At 40.0% G+C, this 21,413-nt stretch overlaps 1 protein-coding gene across 1 annotated transcript in view; it reads right to left on the reverse strand.

The window, feature by feature from the left end:
• The window catches only part of LOC117044557 (protein eyes shut homolog), a 74,108-nt gene extending 56,138 nt beyond the window's left edge, over positions 1-17,970 (reverse strand). Inside the window, exons 1-4 of the mRNA XM_033145375.1 lie at positions 17,904-17,970; positions 10,537-10,641; positions 8,950-9,089; positions 866-1,032 (exon numbers count right to left, since the gene is read on the reverse strand). Of these exons, the coding sequence (XP_033001266.1) occupies positions 866-1,032; positions 8,950-9,089; positions 10,537-10,641; positions 17,904-17,970 (479 nt within the window). The remainder of the gene's footprint in view (positions 1-865; positions 1,033-8,949; positions 9,090-10,536; positions 10,642-17,903) is intronic.
• Between the last annotated feature and the right edge of the window lie 3,443 nt (positions 17,971-21,413).

Raw genomic sequence — 21,413 nt, forward strand, 5'->3', positions numbered from 1 at the left:
TGCTGATGAATTGCCATGACAACCTTTTTGAAAACACAACACAACACAACAAAAACAAAACCATGGTGCAGTGATTAGGGTGTTGGACCAGGACCTGGGAGATCAAGCCTCAAACACCACTGAAATGGTTGAAAGGTGGAGTATAAATATAGTAATAAAATAAAGAACCAATGTCGAAACACATAGAACTGAATTGAAGATTGGAAAAATGAGAAACTGAAATGGTCAGATTTGCCCATCCTTGAATGACTTTGCCCACTGACTATACTCACATATGGCCATGCCAAGTGACATTCCAGTCCCGGAGTACCCGCTGCGTCATGTAGCCCTCAGGAGCAAAAAGGTTGTTTATCCCTCCTCTAGGCTACCCTACTATTCTGAATTGAACATAGAGAGCTGTAGCATACAAAAAAAAAGTATCATTTAACCAACTTTGACTAAACGTCCTCTAAAGTTAGCATGATATTATCCCTACAGATATTTTTCATATATATACTTTATATGAAAAACTCCTGCTATTTTACCCCTTCTTGTTCCTAAAGTGAATTTCATTTACTTTGTAGTAGAAGACAGTATATTTGTTAGAGATTGTACCTCAGTTTCCTTACTTTCTTTTTGCAGCAATGGATTATTATTATTATTACTCTGTGAAATATGACTTAGGTGATCAATCTGTTTACTTAAGCAGCCATGTTTATTGCAAATGACTGCCCATAACATTCTAGAATGTGAAGACGATAAATGCAACAGGAATGGCATTTTAACTGCAGTTGAAAGCAGTGGGAGAGAAGCAGTATTTCAATCATCTCTTGTAATGTCCCAAAGGTTTATGGAGAAAGCTGCCATAAGAGAGGCATGTTAGTACCTGTATTCGTTGATTCCATCTTCACAAGTGCCTCCATTCTGGCACCAGCTCAATTCACAGTCATTAATATTTTCCAGGCATGTCGGTCCCGTCCATCCAGGAACACAGACGCATTGATAGCCCTGGTTGTCTTCATCGTGGAAGCACCGTCCTCCATTTGCACACAACTAGAAGTGAGAATTACACACTCAGATATAAGGAAAGATTTCCACCTCTGCAATATCCTGGGGTTAAACAGATTTATGAAACAAGTCATAGCAGAGGAGATAAAGTTCCTTGGGATTTGAGAATTCATTGGTAATACGATTCATCACAGGAACATCATTAATAGTAGTGATACCTTTTATTTGTTTCTTTATTACATTTATATACCACCTTTTCCTCAAGCAGTTCAGGTTTTTCTCCACCCCATTTTATCTTCACAATGACACTTTGAGGTTGGTTAGGATGAAAGGCGTTGACAGGCGCAAGGGCACATCATTAAACTCATGGCTGGGTGGGGAATAGAACCCTGGTTGCCCGAATGCTAGCCTGAGGTTATGTACACATTAATGGCTTAATACTCAGCCAATACTGAGTTCTCACCTCACAGTCTTTCAACTCACATTTGCACATGGCTGTACACATTAGTACACTTCAATGTGTTTCCATGTTGCCTTCTGTCTATCCACACCGATGAGTGGACAAGGGGTTTGGATGTCTTCCAACTGCCAACTTGGCTGTGAGTCCTGAAAGACCAGCTCCCTGCCTTGCAAGCCTTTTCTCATCTGGCCTGAGAGGGCAGGGCCCTGACTGACTCCAGCTACAAAAGCTGAGGCTCCTGAGGAGCACAGAGACCATCTTAGCTGTATGCTAGTGCAGAACCAGGTCATCAAGCCTTAGCTTCCACAGCTGCCTCCTGCCATGAACCATCATTGGCATGACTGGCAGTAACAGCAAAATATATGCTCTATGCTTAAGATAATATTTTATTCTCTTGCTAATTGTGCTGTTTAAAATGTGCATTTTTGTAGCTGACTTCTTTTGTAATGTTTTATTTTGAAATATTTAAGACAATATTTTAGTTTCCTGTTAATTATGTTGCTTTCAGATTTTTATTCTCTTAAAATATAAAGCGGTATAAAATGAAACGGATAATAATCATAATCATAACAATGGCTTACATTTTCAAATCATAACAAAGCTGGCTTGGGGGAAAAACACAATAATCCTCAGTATTTCACAAGAAGAAGAGCTCTGCATCATACGCAACATAAAAAATAGTGGTGGGAGCACATTACAACCAGAGCAAATGGCAATGTGCACACACACAGCCTTTCATTCTAACTTCTGCATTACACTGACACTCTAATAATAATAATCTCCAAGGAAGGCATACATGTGGCAGTAAACTGTGATAGGGTATATTCTCCACTGTGTCCCTAAAGATTAGACAGCTAAATGTGAATATGACTGATACAAATTTGAGACACACTTACAAGTTTCCTGTACTAATATATTTCAATGCAAGGAGCGAAAGAACTAGCCAAAGATGCTTGGCAGGCAATGGATTGATGGTGTGGCCAAATAAAATCATTCTCATGGAAAGATAAAATCAATATGGAAAATTATTGCTGAACGTAATGGTCCGACAGGGTTCACTGTTAACAGTGTACTTTGTTGCTATGGATTCCAAATACACTAGGACATGAGAGTTGCCTTGCCGATTGAGGCCAAAGGTTCACTTAGCTTTGCACTCTGTTTCCATCAGTGGCCATCCAGATGCCCTTATAAAGCGCAAGCTATTCTACTCTTTGCTCTTAGCACCTGGCAATCCTAGGTGTGTTGCCTGCAGAAGTATAAATATGGCTGTTGGCAGGTATTTCCTGGAAGAATTTGTTTCACAACGGCCATGTAAGTTATTGATCATCACTACATACTGTGCAAACTAATTCTATAAGCAGATGATCCTGAACGAATATATTTCAATGCATAGGTTCCCAGGGATGATTGGATCCCCTCGGTTTTGCTTCCCCCTATTGTTCTGACACTGCAGTTCATTTCCATCACTCCCTCTGATACCAAACTGATCTAATGAGTGCTAATAGGACTGGAGCAAAGATGGGGCCACTGAGAAGAAAATAGGGATATGAGATTGCTTGTGGGTGAACCCTGATGTCTGGGAAGTAAATCTTAAGAAGACAAAAATATAAGCAGCAGTCCAGTGAAGAATAGGAATATTAGTAGCCATGCAAGGTAGTGATCAGTTAGAATAGGAATCTGGGTAAGGGAAATGGAAGGGAGTATCCTGGAGGGATGCGGGTGGCGCTGTGGGTTAAACCACAGAGCCTAGGGCTTGCCGATCAGAAGGTTGGCAGTTCGAATCCCCGCGACGGGGTGAGCTCCTGTTACTCGGTCCCTGCTCCTGCCAACCTAGCAGTTTGAAAGCACGTCAAAGTGCAAGTAGATAAATAGGTACTGCTCTGGCGGGAAGGTAAACAGCGTTTCCGTGCACTGCTCTGGTTCGCCAGAAGCAGCTTAGTCATGCTGGCCACATGACCTGGAAGCTGTACGCCGGCTCCCTCGGCCAATAAAGCGAGACGAGCGCCGCAACCCCAGAATCGTCCACGACTGGACCAAATGGTCAGGGGTCCCTTTACCTTTACCTATCCTGGAGCACATGACTGGCTGGAATCGACAACAATAGCACTCCTGTTAGGTGGAAAGATGAGAATGCATGCAGCATTTTGGTGCAGGTTCTCAAATTAGAATAATAGAATCTTAGAGTTGGAAGGGACCCAAAGGTCATCTAGCACAAACCCCTGGAGTGCAGTAATTGCTCCATTTTAAAAACAAAATAAAATAAAAAAATTCCTTCCAGTAGTACCTTAGAGACCAACTATGTTTGTTCTTGGTATGAGCTTTCATGTGCATGCACACTTCATTTTAATTTTGATAGAAATTGCAGGTGGAGATATGCATATGCTCTCACAATGTAACAGTAATTTAACCCTCCTTTAAAAAAAACAAAAACCCACCATTATTTATTAGTAGTAATGTCATGCAAAATTCTGGCAGTGCAGCTCCAGAAGAACTGGAATTCTGAATTCGAACTTTTTGACGTCTCCTAGAATAAATGTATTTGGAAAATATAAACACAAAATCTGGAGAGGGATATGGTACTGATGGATTCTGTTAGCATCTCTAGTACATTCTAAGTGTTAGAATGTTTGAAAAGAGAGGGAATAATTTCTATCAGTGCTCTCTCCACTGTGCAGCTAAGCCTCTATAAATCCCACCTTACCCCCTCATTCTTAGGAGGTATGAAGGGGAAATGGCGAAGATGGGCACCTTTGTAACAGTCAAGTAGGCAGACGTGAGTTTGAAATGCTCTGCAAATCATCTTATACAGTAGCTGATCCCCTGAGCATATGACTCAGAGTCACATCTCACATTAAAGTAACTTAGAATTTCCAAAGTGCGTACTTTGCCATTTTCTAGCTTCTGTTTTGTAGAAGAGTAGAGGGGATTGTGACACGAGGAAAGACCCTAAGAAAGCAAATAGCTAGGAGAACAGAGGCAAAGAGCAATTAGATTTGGGAGGTAGGACAGTGGAAATATTAAGGACAACAGCAACAATAAAATAGGGTTTTGAATGGTTGTGTGTGTGTGTGTATCCAGTTGGATATTTCATCCGAATCTTCCTGACAATAATGGCATCAGCTATGTGTGATCTGCTATATATGAAACTCATCCACTACAAATAAAAACCAATTTGCAGGGCCAGTGCAAATACCGTTCTCTAGTTTTTCAGAGACCACAAAAATCCCAGCAATGCATGATATTTCTATATGTAAAAACAATGTGTGTTTCCCCTAATCAATGAGATGTGACTGAAGAAAAGAGTGAATCAGGGAGAGATAATCAGCCATCCAGCTTTCCACTTCCTCAATTTGATTGAGACTAAACCTATTTAAAATGCTACTGAAATGTGTAATAACAACAACTCTTGGCAGAAATTTGCAATCTTAATTTGTCTTTGATTAAGTTTTAAATTGACCTTAAAATTGGATCTTTTTGCTATGTCATTAGTGCTAAATTCTGAAATTATGCTTGGGGCCATTTCTCATAAAAAGCCACTAGTCAGCTTGAGTGAAGCTGGCAAAAATTAATCCCTTATTTGCAACTATAGCAGTATTCTTCCTCTGCCAATTTTTAAAATTATTGTTTCCAATCTAAAAGCAGGTAAAACAGGCTGTTTAAAAAAGAAAAAATGATAAAAATAGAGGGGTTAAAATGAAACCTTCTTGCAGAGGGGAAGATGGCCAAAGTCTTTCCATATCTCTAGCTAATTTTAATTACCAGTCAATTTCCTGATAGGTCTCTAAAGGGCAGTTCAGCCAGTAGTAGCAATGGAGACCTTGATTTAGATCCAAAGTATTATGAAGTTGCAGAGGAGCTTTTCAGATTCTGCCTTCTGGAGGCAGCCTTGAACACACACACACAACACATACACCCTCTGGAGCATAAACTCATGGGGCAAGAGGGACTGCCATGTAGAATTACATAATCTACAAATAATAATAATAATAAGAGAATTAGGGAAACCAATATGACTAAAGCAACACAATCTTTATATATAAAATTGAATACAAATACATCTGTAACTGATGGGTTTCGTGACGAGCTCTTTAACCTGCACAGTCCTGAAAAGTGGGTACTTGTGAAAATCTGTTATACACACCCAAGGGAAGGGATAAAAATGGAGAAGATCTCAACTCATGGACATTTCCAGAGATAACTATGTCAGTGCACACTGAGGGCAACAAAGCACCTAATGGGCTCCCCCCTATTGCCCCCACACCAAGGAATCGCCCAGATATGGAAGGAAACATCCATGCTGACCCTAGACATTTTGCTACCTGAGAGACAGCAAGGAATCATGGTCACCCTCCCCTCCCCAATCTAGATGCATAGGGCCCAAGGCTGCCCAAGTTACATACTTTGGCACCTGAGGCAGAAAATCTCGCAAGCACTGCTCTCTGGGAATAATAATACTTCAATAAGACTTTAAGTGGTTATAGCTGTATTTGTATGTTTAACAGTGTTGGAGACCTTTTGGGTAATAAGTAATGAACAAGTCTAATAAATAATATAACAATCACTTTTCAAGACATACAAAATCAGTTGCCTGAAGCAATTGCCTCTGCCTGCCTGATGGTATGGCCAGTCCTGGGAAGAGCCATCCTGTGCTACATATGTGTGCCCTAAATATTCTCATGGGTGTGGATTTCCCTAACTGTTGGGCTGTATCATATAACCTGCCTCAGCATGATGCAGCACAAAAGTAAATGTGCATGTGCAAAGACATAAGACATTTTCCTACAAAATTCATTATGCAACTTTTGGCCAGAACAATATGTTATAGGAGACAGTTTTGACTAACTAGCATTTCTTTAACATAGCAGTGGCAGTGGGTGAGATTGAGGGGAACTGGACTCTGGCATGAATGAAAGGGAGCTTAATCTCCCCTCCCCCCGGCACTATGGTCCTGACAAAAAAGACAACTCATCAGAAGCTATTATTTGTCCTGGTTTGGGGGACTGTTTGTAACACTTGGGGACGGGGAGGGAAAGGGTTAAACAAATCAGATGATCCTGAGCTAGACTGAAACTACCCATACTGCTTTTTATCTATACAAACATATTATGACACTCTGAATTTCCCACATTGTTTGGCCCTTCCTCACTACATTTTTATTATACTTATTTTATGCAATTTTATTAGTAAATTGCCTCATGAGACGAGCCCCTGGAGGTACCTTTTTGCTGTTCTCAAAGTCTTTTGCCCTTTGAACCATATCTACATCTTATTATTTCTAAAACTCCTAAGTTCTGTCAGTATATTAATCATTCTGATTGCTCAACACTATTCTGCGGGAAAACGTCTCTTTGGCTCTTTTCCTGCTGTACGAATGTCTTAAAACTATAACTTAACCTTGGAGTCTGTGCCCATGAGATCAACTACAGTTGAACACAAGAATTCAATGGAACATCACCCAGTGGGTGACTTTCTCCCTGGATTGTACCTGCAGAAAATGGCAGAGGGAGCTTCTTCAACCTCACTGAAGAAGTTTAAGCATGTTGTTATTTGAAGGGGAAAGCCTGCACTGCACTTTGTGAAAGCCTACACTTACCTCTCTGTCCCTCCTTCCTCATCCTTCCTCATTCCCTTGCCTTGTATTTGAGTATTGAATGCTATTGGCACATCGTAAAATATGCAGAAAATGTTCAAAATGCCATCTGCAGAACCAGCTTACTTGTTTTCATATTTCAAATGTTTACCTCATGCATGAGTAATAAGTTTAAAGTTGTGCCATAACGCAACAAAGACCAGAACATTAGGAAGGGCAACAGCAGACTCCCAGCTTTTCACTGTGGTTAGGGGCATAAGGAGGTCAACTGCAGGACCCATCCGAAATCCTGCCCCAGTTCAAATGTCTAAGAAAGCCCAATGAGGCAGTGGAATTACAGAAATAATCAGAAATCTGCAAGAGTTTTATTGTGCTTACAAGAACTTTCAGCAGCATAATGCATTCAAAACGGCGCCAAACACTATTCTGAGTTATTTTTAGCAATTATTCATTTAATTAAGCAAATGTTATTAATTTATTGAACCTTGCGCCATAGAAAATCAAAAGGCCAATATATCTCATAAGTACTATTAACCTCTATTTTCATTTACTTCAGAAAACAAAGTAATTTACCTGATTAAATGCCCAGAAACCTACATATGAGTACAAGTAGCAGAAATATTATAATCTGTATAATGATTGTATGAATAAATTAAACATGTCTGAGAGCTTTTAACAAATATTACACCAAAATGCTTTAGTCGCTCCCATCAGAATCTTCAGTACATCAGCACTTTACAGCCTAAATGGCCATAATGATTATTGCACCATTTCAGAGTTGCCATGTGTAACAGATATTTATGCAATAAAAAAGAAGAATGAAATAAAATTTCCCCACACAGAAGACAATTTGCATTTTAAAATTTGAAATGGTGTGGGGGTTCATTTTGTATTCAGTTTCAAATGCGGTTCTAACTGGATTTTAATATAAAATAAACTTTGTTGGGTGGGTGTCCAGTTGGTGCCCCTGCATTCACATAAAAGTTTTTATCCAGTGAAGGCATCTTTTAATGGCAGAGGAGAACAGATATATTAGTTTTAGCAGAAAAATTGTCGGCAGCATCCTTTTTGGCATCCAAATTGCCAAGGTGCCACAATGCAATTCAGGAGTCCCTACTTCAGTGTAAGATGCATCTTACACATCCTAATTCACATTAGAAAGCCAGAAACTCTCTGGACAGATGTAGCTTGGGATTCATGATTCATCCAAATCTCCTGCATGCTCCTATTGCCTAGTGTCTAGTTTGAGGACAAGAACATTATAGCCAAGCAAGTCTGGGATTTAGGGAAGAGCAGATTTCCTCCACAGTGCACAAAAGTCTAAAGTTTCCCACAATACATGTAAGAGCATATTTAGGAATAGAGTCCAACTGACAGAACAATACATAAATAAATAACCATTCTGCTGTGCTGCGAAGGGTTTAGATTGTGCAAAATGGTCCTTCTGCCCAGCTTTGCCCACTAAGCTAGCCTCATAGCAGCTGTCAACAGAATGACTCAAATGTCACTCAATTGGTGCAGCTCCTCACCACCTTCTACCTGCTTAATATGTGGGCAGGAGTGCCTTCATTGAGATCCCCACCACCAGTAAGCAGCTTAAGGCCTTCAAATGGGGCATTCTGGAATCAGGGAGAGGATAGGGGCCCTGGATCCATTTGATCCCAAGCCAGTTTCACTGCAATCACTCAATAACATTGTTCCTGACCACTGTGGCAACTCCAGGCTGGCACAGCGATCATCCTGCCCCCTTCCACCTTCCATCTGGGTCACCTTGAGTAGCAGGGCTGTGGATGTGATAGTAGCCCCACCGCTCAGTGAAGCCATGCTGTTGTGGTTGGAAGGTTCTGATTGTGCCCTTATTTTATTTCTCAAAAAGTTATTAGAGCCATTTCAGGCATTTATCTAAGCTTACCTCTGTGTTTTCATGGCATGCTGTTCCACACATATAAGCAAGTTCATAAGGTTTGTCCACACACTGAGTTCCACGGTTGCAGCTTACATTGTGAAATAAACAGGCATCAATATCCACTTCACACTGGTGACCTTCAAATCCTATGCCACAGAGATTTTTCGAAAAACAAAACAGCGTTAATCCAAATTCTATTAAAATATTAAAATACTGCAGACTGAACCTGGCAGCATCAACAGTCTCAGTCATTTAGCAATGTGCACCTCTTGTGGACATCACATATAACAAGATGAGGCTTTCAAAGGAACATTTAGCAATATTTGAACATGGAATTGTTCAGTGCGCAGGCAGAACCTATGAACTTTTACTTGGAAGTAAATTCCACTAATTTCAATGGGACTTTCCCCAAGAGGGTCTGCCTAACCGTGCTGCCTGCAATACAGCTAGCCTACAAAAATTTGCAATGCAGTTTCCAACCCAAAAAATGTATACAAAAAAAAAATAGAATCTATGTTAGGTATAATTGGTTTAATTCACTCTGAAATGGGAATGTCTGTGAGTATTGATGAAAGGGTTCAACACTGGAAAATTCCACTGCAGTATTCTAAGTGATTCTGAGCTTTAACTCAGTTGATAATTGTCAGGTCTGCGTTGGTTTGCTCACAAGTAAGCAGGCATGAGTCTGAACTGTCTTTTAACAGTTTTATTGTGCAAACTATTTACAGTGCAGAGTGCTGAAAAACATGACCGTATCAGTCGCTAGCAGAATCTGGGAGTGGCCCCTTCCGGCTGGGACCCCAACATAAGAAGAAGAAGAAGAAGAAGAAGAAGAAGAAGAAGAAGAAGAAGAAGAAGAAGAAGAAGAGTTTGGATTTGATATCCCGCTTTCTCACTACCCTAAGGAGTCTCAAAGCGGCTAACATTTGGTATCCGAAATCTCTGCCTCCCTTCCTTGCATTTCACCCCTCTGCGCACTTGGGCGACAGAAATGGCGTGTCTCCCTCCTCAACCAGTGCAGGGTCTCTCCAACATCCCCAGAGCCTCTGCTCTCAAGCCTCTGAGCTGCATGCCCCTCCCCACTAGAGACATCACTATTTCCTCTTCTGGAAGAGGAGGTGCTGCTGGTCAGGTGGGGCCAGGGCTCTCTGTAGCATCCCAAGAGCCCTTCCATCACCCTGCGCTGAGGCGAGGACAGTTCCCTGACAATAATGAACAATTGTTGTTTTCTGCTAGCTCTGATGTGATGTTTTAATCTTCTATCACATGAGAGGTATTGAATTGCAAATTCGCCATCTTGGAAAAGTGGTAGCTGGAGATCTTTGTTTTCAGACTCTGTGACAGCAGGCCTTTTATGCAGCCAGAACTCACCAGAACTCAGTTCTCACACCTCTCAGGTGGGCGTCATTGACATTTTAAGAGAACAAGGGAGGCATTCATGGTGCATGTTAAGCAAAATTGTAATCAAGTGTAAATTAGGAGAAATGTACAAACTGAAGATGGGGGGAAAGAGAAACTGAAATTGACAGATCTATCCACCCTAATCCCTAAGGGTATAGAATGCAGCATTACCTGATATCTAGGAGAACTTACCCACTGGGCAGTTACACTTAAAATGGTCTATGTAGTCATTGCATGAACCTCCATTTTTGCATGGATTGCTGTCACATTCATTGATATCTGTCTCACAAAATGCCCCTTCAAAAAAATAAGAGAGAAAATTCTATTCATTGTTAGATATTAGGCTTATCATCATAATACTTTGTGTTGAGTAGGCTATTGCTCAGCATTTTAACTCAGAATCTATGCCATATGTAAAATATGTCACAGGTAATAAAATACATATTACAACACACACACACACACACACACACACACGATCTGGTTAGATGCTTTTTGATTCCTAAAGGTCCAAGATTGATCACTGTCTCACGGAGGATCTCCCAACATGCTAGGATCCTTGCAGATGAGCATTTGAAAGTAAATACCTTTGGTAGCTCACATGGCTGCCATAGTATTGTTATAGATCTATGGGGGCTAAATGTGTGGGCTTAGTAATGTTGGGATTTAATTAGAACATGTATGTTAAGATGGGATGTCAGACTTGCTTGTTTTAAGATTTGCCTTAGACTCATGTGTATTAAGTCAGAAAATCAGACCAAGCATATAATGAAGCCATGTGCTAGACTTAACCCAAATGTAAAAGCTAATAAACTCAGGTAATTTGAGGTGCTAGCCTGGAGATGAGCCATTTAGGCGACACAAAGCATGAAAAGGCAAATCTCATTTGCAAATGTTCAAGTTTCCTCCCTCCCTCAGTTGAGTATTTAATTTTAAGGACAATGCCACTGTTTTAGGGGAAGTTAGAATTTAGAATGGCAGTTAGGGGTTAAGGAGCAGAGTTACTAAGCAGTAGGCTTGGGAGAGATTAAAAAAGAGTAGGATGTCTGCTTTGAATCCAATGCTATGGCTATGGGAGAGGCCAGAACCTCTTGGAATGTAATGCTGGAGAGCCCTCCATTGGATTCAGGTGTATAGATGTGTAAATAAACCATATACCATCACAGTATCTGCAGTGCCTCTTTGTTCGAAAAGAAAGCACAGACTCTGGTAACCCTGTAATCTCACACCACTTGGAGATTTGAATGGCATGCAACAATATATTCAAAGGAGATTCCATTTTAATGCTAGTGATGGGCTAGATTATGCCCTGGTTTCAGTGACAGTATTTTACATTACATGTGTATTTCAACACAGTATATAATTATTAAGAACAAAATGTTGGCAATCTCCATTTTAATAGCTATTAACCTTTCTGGTCAATGAAAATGGTCTCTTGAGATCAGCTCAGAGAGTAATCTATAACCGAGTCTACCTAAGGAAGAGAAGAATATTACTGGCAAGCAGGGCGTGCCAAATCCATAAGGCTATTGTTGCCCAGGAGGAATCATGTCAAGTATAAACAGCAGTTGTAATCTAAAGTAAATTACTTTCTAAAATGTACATACATTTAACTAAGTTAACCGCAGAAAATGAAAAGTCATATTGAACATGGTCAGAAAGAAACATTCCTAAGCAACCCACATAGAATATATAGCTGAGGTATGAGTATTAGGGTGGGGTTTAGTAAAGGTGGAGAAATATACAATCTAAATTTGCAAAAAATTATTCATTATGCATGAGTTAATGTATGATGAAGTTATTTTACTATGCATTTTAATTATGGGAAGCCATATTTTTATAATTGTTTTATACTCACTATTTTGCTGTTTTGTTTTGTTTGTGAACCGTCATAGTAAATGAAAGGCATTATATATAAAATAACAAAAACAATCGTACTTTAGGTGATTCCGTTAATGAAACTTTATAACTTTTCGGCCCATGATGAAGTCAAGTTAATGCTGAACTCTTACACCTTTTATTTAACCTTTAATACAGATTGGAAACACATAATTTATAGCATTAAGATCTGATTAAGTGTTAAATGGATGTCAAGAGAGATCTTGACAGTAATCCGCTAGGCTTTTGATGTCTAATTATCACTTTGTTCTTGAGTGAGGGGTGGATAATTGAGGACGGTAACAATAAAAACACTCAAATAGGGTGTTTATGTATGCAATTAAAGAAGACATCTTTCTGGGAGCGATTTCACTCTAGCAGGTAGATAGAGCATAAGGGAGACAGATTGTGAAGAAAATAAATAGGTTGAAATGGCTTTGCTTTTTTATTTACTGAATTAAGTGTCCATGGCTATACACAGCTAATCTTTTGTTTTGTTTTGTTTTGTTTTTAGCATTGTATACGTTGTGTCAAGAAACTGTATCCCAAGACAGTGGGTGCTTGGTAAAACAAATTACCGGTAAATTAGCATACTTGGCCTAGTGTGTTTTCGAGTATTAAGAACACGTAATCCCAGGTAAATTCAGGTAGCAGGAAAGCAACAAATGAGGGGGTAGCATTTTGGATACAGAATGGACCACCCAAGTCTTCTAAGGAAGCTTACTAGGAGCTCATATACATGAACATGCTAGGCAAGTTAGCGGATCTAAGCCTCCTTCATAGTGCTATTACAGCCTCATTGAGCACATCAAGAGTTATGACCAGATGTTTAGAGGGCAGGAATGAGAGATGGTAAAAGTAAAGGTAAAGGACCCCTGGACAGTTAAGTCCAGTGAAAGGCGACTATGGGGTTGCAGTGCTCATCTCACTTTCAGGCCGAGGGAGCTGGTGTTTGTCCACAGACAGCTTTCTGGGTCATGTGGCCCGCATGACTAAACCGCTTCTGGAGCAATGGGACACCGTGACGGAAACCAGAGCGTATGGAAATGCCGTTTACCTTCCCGCTGCAGCAGTACCTATTTATCTACTTGCATTGGCATGCTTTCAAACTGCTAGCTTGGCAGGAGCTGGGACAGGGCAACGGGAGCTCACCACATCGCGGGGATTTGAACCACCAACCTTCCGATTGGCAAGTTCAAGAGGCTCAATGGTTTAGACCACAGTGCCACCCGTGTCTCTGAATGAGAGATGGTATGGAAAAGAGGCTGAGGCACTTGCTTCATGCTGCCGAACACCCGCCCTCCTGTCCCTATTTGTTGGTGTTGATGATTTGGCCTTGCTTCGGATATTGGTTGCTCGCCTGTTTTGGAACAGGGGCCAGATAGGAATTTTTCCATTTGGAAAATTGGCACTGGCCACTTGGTTTTTGCTTACCCACTTAGCAATCTTCACAACTTTGTAAGGTTTGGCAGTTAGGCAGCTTAGTGAGATGTGTGGGAGGGGAGGTGTGGCCATCACCTGCCCCTCCAGGCATAGGGTACTCCGGTAAAGGAATTTGGGGGTCCTGGATCTCATCCGAAGGCTGCTTGAGGGGCTAGGGCTAGGGCTAGGAACCCCGGAGTGAGCTTTGGTTGATCTTCATAGATGTTGCTCGATCCTTTGGTGTTTACCCTTCCAGACTTGATGCCAGAGAGGCAGGAGTCAGTTATAATCGATTGCCAATGCCTAAGCCAATACCACTCACTTTGCTGTAATCAATAAAGTTGTGGCCTAAATTTTGCCCAAAAACTGACCAGGAAGCTCCAAGACCAGAGGGATGAAGCGGTACAGAAAGATTGGAAGAAATTCAAAGAGTATTTAAAAATTCATGCTAAGATTAGTATTTAAGAAGTGAACTAGAAGATATATTAGGCTACAGTTATGGAAAATAGATAAGATTAAATAAAGATAGAAGTTTGATAAGGATATTTGATTCAGAATAAGATTAAGATAGATTGATGATTATATAATTTACTAACGATGTTATACAATGAAAACAGAAGGAGGGGATGTGAGGAAGTCAATTAACAATGTTAAGGAAGAGAATGATTATAGTGTTATAGTTGCGTTTGTTGTTGATTTTTTTTTGTATTTTTGTATTGTGTTGTTTTTATTTTAAGTATTTTTGTATTTTGTATAATTTTTGTTATTGTTAGTGTTTTTTTTGTTATATATTGTTGAAAACACTAATAAAAATTTATTGAATAAATAAATTTTGCCCAAAAACTTAAACCTAAATTATGTGTCAGTGTGAAGTTATTTACTTAGGGATGGGCTTGGAGGCCTCGGAGTGCAACCATTTTATAAGTTATGTGATCCTGTTGCTCAATTGAATCTTTTTATATGGTTTTTGAAATGTATTGTGGTATTTTATGTACAGTGGTACCTCGGGTTACAGGCGCTTCAGGTTACAGACTCCAGTAACCCAGAAATAGTACCTCGGGTTAACAACTTTGCTTCAGGATGAGAACAGAAATTGTGCGGCGGCAGTGGTGGCAGGAGGCCCCATTAGCTAAAGGGGTACCTCAGGTTAAGAACAGTTTCAGGTTAGGGACTTCCGGCGGCGACGCCATTGCGGGTGGTCGTGGGCTGCTTCGGCTGCGAAGCGCCCAGTCCATCCCGGGGGTTTGGAGCCCCGCTATCGCAAAGCGGGGCTCCGGTGGGGTGCGGGAAGAGCGTCCCGCACCCTGGGCTCCCCGGCTGTGCCCGTTGTGGCTCCGAACCCTTCCCTCGCTCCCCCTGTAAAGGGGGAGTGGGGGTGAAGGGACGATGGAGCCGGGCTATAGGGGACATGCCCCAACCGGGATGTAAATGCGGCGGCAAAGCCTGTGATGAGCGTCTAAGTTCTACCTGTCTTTTGTGAATTGAAAGAACCCGGTGGTTGTGAGTATTTGATTGACTTTGATTGACTTTTATATCTTTGGAACGATCCGGGGGGAAGAGGAAAAGGAGCCTGCCTCCCTCCCTTCGGGAGAGAAAGAAAATAACCAGTTTGAGTGACTGCTGCTACAATAATGGATACAAAGTGTTTGGAATTTGAAAACTGAGACTGCTGAGATTTCCCTTTGGGGATTAAGTGGGCAGAAAATATCTCCTTTTAAAGTTTTGATCTTTACACTCTGGCTTCAGAAAAAAATGGCGATGGGAAATTTGGACTGACGTGGGAAACGTGGGAAACAATTGAAACAAAGGAAGGAAGAGACAGGAACTGAAACTTGACACCCACCCTCTCCTCCAAAATGCTGGACTTCGTGTTTGAACTTGTTTTGAACTCTGGTCTAAAGGAGGAAGAAATGTTTGCTGTCTTGAGGCTGGAACTGCTTAATCGGAAATTGCAAGTCTTGAGTGGGATTATAAATAAAAAGAACTTACTTCCCACAGAGGAGGCTTTTCAAAAGTTTTACACAATGGAAGAAAACCTTGGCAGAGAGTTAGGAGGGGTACTTGAAGGATGGTTTGAAATGGCTGGGCGACTCCGGGAAAAGGAACCGTTTTCTGGGGGTGGCAGCCCCGGAACGGGAAAATTTATAATATCCAGACCCCGAGGTGGGAGCTCGGGGGCATGGGACATGGAATTAAGATATCTACATGAAGAAGAAGTATGGTGCAAAGAAACGGAGGAGCCTAGAAATGGTGTGAGGTGTACCCTGAAACTTGATGCAAGGTCTGTTGTGAATACTGCCTGGATCTGTGGACATTTGGTAAAAGAAGACATCTCAAGGAATGGTTCCGGCGAAAGACAGAGAAAGACAATGGACAGAGGGGGGGGTGGGATGAAGTACTAAATGTAAAATGCAAATGGTCTGCTATGGTATCTGAAATCGGAGAGTGAAGCTTGTTAATTATAAGTTTATTTTGAATAAGTAAGGGGATATTAGATTTTAAGTTAAAGCAGCATGATAATGGACAGAAGAAATAAGTTTAGTTTTTATAAGAATATTTTGTCAAGATTTACGATATAATAGGATGATGAAGATAATTGTGTTATCTTTAATCTAAGTTAAATTCTTTTTTATAGAGAAAAGGTGTTAAGAAAGTAAAATATGGAGTTAAAACCGAAGGTGAAGAGGCAGGGGAAGTCAAACGTCAAGATTCGGAAATAGAAATTTTTTTTTTTGCTAGGTATATAAACAAGAAGAAGAATCCTGGCATTATGTGTATTTGTAATTGTTTTGTATTTGTAGGTGTGGGTCTGGGTTAGTGTTGTATTATGAAAATGCTAATAAATTCTTCTAAAAAAAAAAAAAAGAACAGTTTCAGGTTAAGAATGGACCTCCAGAACAAATTAAGTTCTTAACCTGAGGTACCACTGTATTGTGATTTTGCTGTTATTATTTATTAATCATAATTTAGTAATGATTTATTGCAACTGTTGAGAGTGATTTTCTGCTTAATTGTTGTTTGTTATTGTGAGAATTAATTTTAGGGTGTACTATTCAATTCGAATGAATTGTCGAATTATTTCTTTAGGTGTTTATTTTAAATCATATTTTTATTATGATTTATTTGTATTGGATTAGATTGTGAAAAGATGTGTGATCTTGTATATTTTGTTGTTTTTCAGCTTCTAAACCATCTTGTGTACAGGAGGAATGTATACAAATTAGAAGTAAAGTAAAATGAAATGAATCAGTTTAATGCCATCACTTTTAGTAAAATATTATGAGCAGTACCAGTGGAATAATCAAAGCTTGATTTTTCTGGAATGTTTTTGGGAGTGTAAATTCCAATGATTTCTAGATGACAGATTTTGGGTTGTTATTGTTTTTTAAAAACTAAGTAAATGAATGCAACGCAGCTTTTTTTCAATTTGCTTTCCTTTTTTGCCTCCCTCCCTCCCTTCCCTCTGTATACAATGCAAAAAAGGGGCACATATCACTAGATTATTCTCTATGCTTTCCAAATTTGGGCGGTTTTCGCTTCCCTGATACCCAATTTGCTTTGACATTTACTTCACACTACAAAGAAGTTCAGAAACCAAAGCAGTGTAAATTGTAGCTTGAACACTCTCAACCTGATTTATAGAACATCCACAACAACATGGGTTATTAAAATTTAATATCTAATTGCTTTTAATGGCAGAGTGTTTATAAATTATAAACAATACAGCTGCACCAAAATTTAGGCAACACTTAAATGGGATCTGACACTGAACAAATTTAAAATGCAATGGGATGCTTACTTTTTCAAAAATAAATAAAGACCACACTTCTTAAAAAGCTAGTAGCAGAAAACAAATATTGTTAAATGACTGATATGCTTCCTGCACATAGTTAGCGTTTTGTTTCAAAATATACTTATCATTTAACATGTTCTTCAGCTTACTTAGAATGTGCATACAATAAATATTCCTACATGAACAATCCTAATAGAAAATTATGAAAGTTCAATGGGCACGCTTCCCAACCCTTTGCTTAGGATTGCAGCCTAGAGCTACTAATAAACATATTTGAAATTTCAGACCATGGGACAAACAGTGGGACAACTTACACCTATACCAAACAATGGCTTGCGAAGTCAAACCATGGTTGCAGCCAAAGCAACAGATTATGATATGTGATCAACTGCCAAACTAGGATCATGAAATGTTTGTGCACTCTGTTTCACCCTACTCCAGATCACGTACCCTTGTTTTCACATACCCCCTTTAATATCTCTGTCCTTTTTGCTTATTCTTTCTGCACTATGTGGTCCAGCTCCTTCTGCCATTTATTGCCTGATGCTGGAAGGTAGAGCAGGAAAGTGCCTCTCCGGAGCCAAACAGTAGACCATTAGAGAGCTTGAAATCAAATTTTCTCCACTGTTCCACCTGCCTTCTCATCGTCTTTGAATGTGAATTGACTTTAGGAATGTTTCAACATAATTTACTGTCCACAAATCACTGCTCCTAGATTTGCAGTGATTTGTTGTGAGTGGGAAGGAGGGTAGGAGAGGAGCCATGAATCTGGTCCGAACGCAATCCTCTATCCTCCATATCTCAGAGGAGATAACATCACCACCTCTGCTATAACAGCACATAAGAATCATCTCTGCTCAAAAAACTGATCTCCTGGTTAAGCCCAACAGCAATTTCTGTAGGTATTGATTTAAGCATAAATATGTTGAGAGATTAACTTGGAGAAAAAGTTACCACCATTGTTGTGCAGCTTGGGGAGCAAGAAGAATGGCATGAAGTGGAATTTGCTGCTGTGCATAACTTGGTGAACTCTGGGTGACAAGTTGTTGAGCCTGGCAGCATTTAAGGACCAACTAGCAAAATAAATATTTTTGTTTTGTTTTTCACATTGATGAAAAAAAATATTCAGCCTGGCTTTGATGGGGTTTTCCTATTTTATGGTATAGGAAATGAAGAGAAACGGGTTTCACGGCTGGGCAGAGATGTGAACCCTATTTCTACTGAATTAAGTCCAGCATTTGATCCATACATTGTACTACCTTCCACCACATATTTGATAGTAAGAATTGTGTATGATGGTGCATTGGGAGTATTCCCAAATGCATGCTACATCAACAATATTGTCCTTTTTTCTATCTAAGACACTTCTCTGCTTTTCTTCCTTCTGGGTGCACTAGCAAATTGGCATCTTGTTGTTTTGTGGATTATATATCAGTATTTACATGCTTAAAAAGTAAATATCAGTGGCACGTATAGTTTTCTAGAACACATATTTTATTTGAAACTACGTCTTTTCTGCATCCACCTTGTGAGTTACTTTATATATACTATTTTATGTATCCAGAAATGGCCTGCACAGTCACCTACAGACACATCATTAAGATTGTGTTCATGGAAGACAATCTTACTCAGCCATGAGCGATTGCCAAAGAAGACGACGATGACTATTTTATGACATAATGACATTGAGGAGAGGGAGCAGTCCCTGTCAGCTCTTTCTCATGTACTACATAGTTGACCAATTACCCTTGAAGAAATTTCTTTTAATTAATTACTATCTTTCGTTGCATGCAGAGTGATCATATTGGCAGAAATTGATTGGGTGTATTAGACACTTGATTCAAAGGTGGAAAATCCCGTTAATTTAAATAATCTTACTGATGTTAAAATGTATTGCACCCTGTAAGAATTTATCAGTTTGAATTCAGAGTTCAGGTTCAATGGTGTTTTTGCTCAGAATAAAGAACCACAACCTTGCAATGTCAGAAAAACTCAATGAAATCAAGCCCATGTGGTTATTGTTGTTTTTTTTAAATACACACAAACAAAACAAATGAATGCTCTTCAAGTCTTTGGATCTTTTCCTAGAGTAAATGCTGCAACAAATTACCACAACATACTTCAGAGTAAATGAGTACTCCAATGCGGTGACATGATTATTGTTGTTGTTGTTGTTTAGTCATTTAGTTGTGTCCGACTCTTCATGACCCCATGGACCAGAGAATGCCAGGCACTCCTGTCTTCCACTGCCTCCCACAGTTTGGTCAGACTCATGTTGGTAGCTTCGAGAACACGGTCCAACCATCTTGTCCTCTGTCGTCCCCTTCTCCTTGTGCCCTCCATCTTTCCCAACATCAGGTTCTTTGCCAGGGAGTCGTCTCTTCTCATGAGGTGGCCCAAGTATTGGAGCCTCAGCTTCAGGATCTGTCCTTCCAGTGAGCACTCGGGGCTGATTTCCTTCAGAATGGATAGGTTTGATCTTCTTGCAGTCCATGGGACTCTCAAGAGTCTCCTCCAGCACCATAATTCAAAAGCATCAATTCTTTGGCAATCAGCCTTCTTTATGGTCTAGCTCTCACTTCCATATATCACTACTGGGAAAACCATAGCTTTAACTATACGGACCTTTGTCGGCAAGGTGATTTCTCTATTTTTAAGATGCTGTCTAGGATTGCCATTGCTTTTCTCCCAAAAAGCAGGCATCTTTTAATTTCATGACTGCTGTCACCATCTGCAGTGATCATGGAACCCAAGAAAGTAAAATCTCTCACTGCCTCCATATCTTCCCCTTCTATTTGCCAGGTGATGGGACCAGTGGCCATGATCTTAGTTTTTTTTTATGTTGAGCTTCAGACCATATTTTGCACTCTCCTCTTTCACCCTCATTAAAAAGTTCTTTAATTCCTTCTCACTTTCTGCCATCAAGGTTGGGTCATCAGCATATCTGAGGGTGATAGGATTGTCTGTCTATAAATGCTCTTCCCCTCCCCATGGATAGCAGAAAGAAAGAAAGAAAGAAAGAAAGAAAGAAAGAAAGAAAGAAAGGAGACCTATTATCTGCTTTATAAAATTCTAAAATTATTTGTAGTCTGAGGTCTTTGTGTGTTTACATATATCATCTATATAAACAGGAATGCAATTTCATCCAAAATTCATATACAAGGGTCAGCAAACCATGCTGGAAGTTGCAAGTTATTTATGGTTGATGACAATTAATTTCTGTCTTGTAGAAACTAGCACCAGTTCAACTGGAACAGGGTGAGGTTGTTTAAAGTAAAGGCAATGACATGAAAGGATAATAGTATGAAGATGAGGAAAAAGAGAGATTTGGTAAGATGACAGAGTACTGGAAAAGGAAAGAAGTGAAAAGTCCACTTTGCAGAATGACCTTCTGACATGCATTCTTAGGGTCACTTCACACATTACACAAAGGCATAGCTGAGATGCTCATAGGTAAGGCACAACAAATAACTGGACCAGTCTGTATGGTCCGGATCATGTTGCTTTTTGAACTATGTTTTTTGCAAATATGTGACTGTTACATATGCGCCAACTTACACATGTGCATGTGATGTCACATACAGTATACAGTAACTGGTAACCATTAATCACTTTATAATACCAGCTACAAGACATTATGGAGCAATCAGATGATTATACAGTACGTGCCTAATGTGAACCATCACCAAGGCTGCTTAACAGCCAAAGAGGTGACAAAGAACATGGTCACAGCCCCCAGATAGTTTTTCTGCCCTTAAAGCAATAACATTTGTGTCCATGTACAGACACAGACTGTTTTTCTGTCCAAGCTAGTAGCGGTACTTATATCTTTGCACCAGGTAATTAACGAAGCCATTCCACTCACAAATTCTTCTGTTCTACTAGCAGTTCTGCCCTAAAGGCTTTAGTTCACAGAGGTGTTTTGAAGCCACAGAACCCTTTGAGAACAGGAGTCTCGCTGTGTGCATGGGGGTCT

Source organism: Lacerta agilis, chromosome 3, assembly GCF_009819535.1.
Source record: "Lacerta agilis isolate rLacAgi1 chromosome 3, rLacAgi1.pri, whole genome shotgun sequence".
In the NCBI taxonomy this organism is placed as follows: Eukaryota; Metazoa; Chordata; class Lepidosauria; order Squamata; family Lacertidae; genus Lacerta; species Lacerta agilis.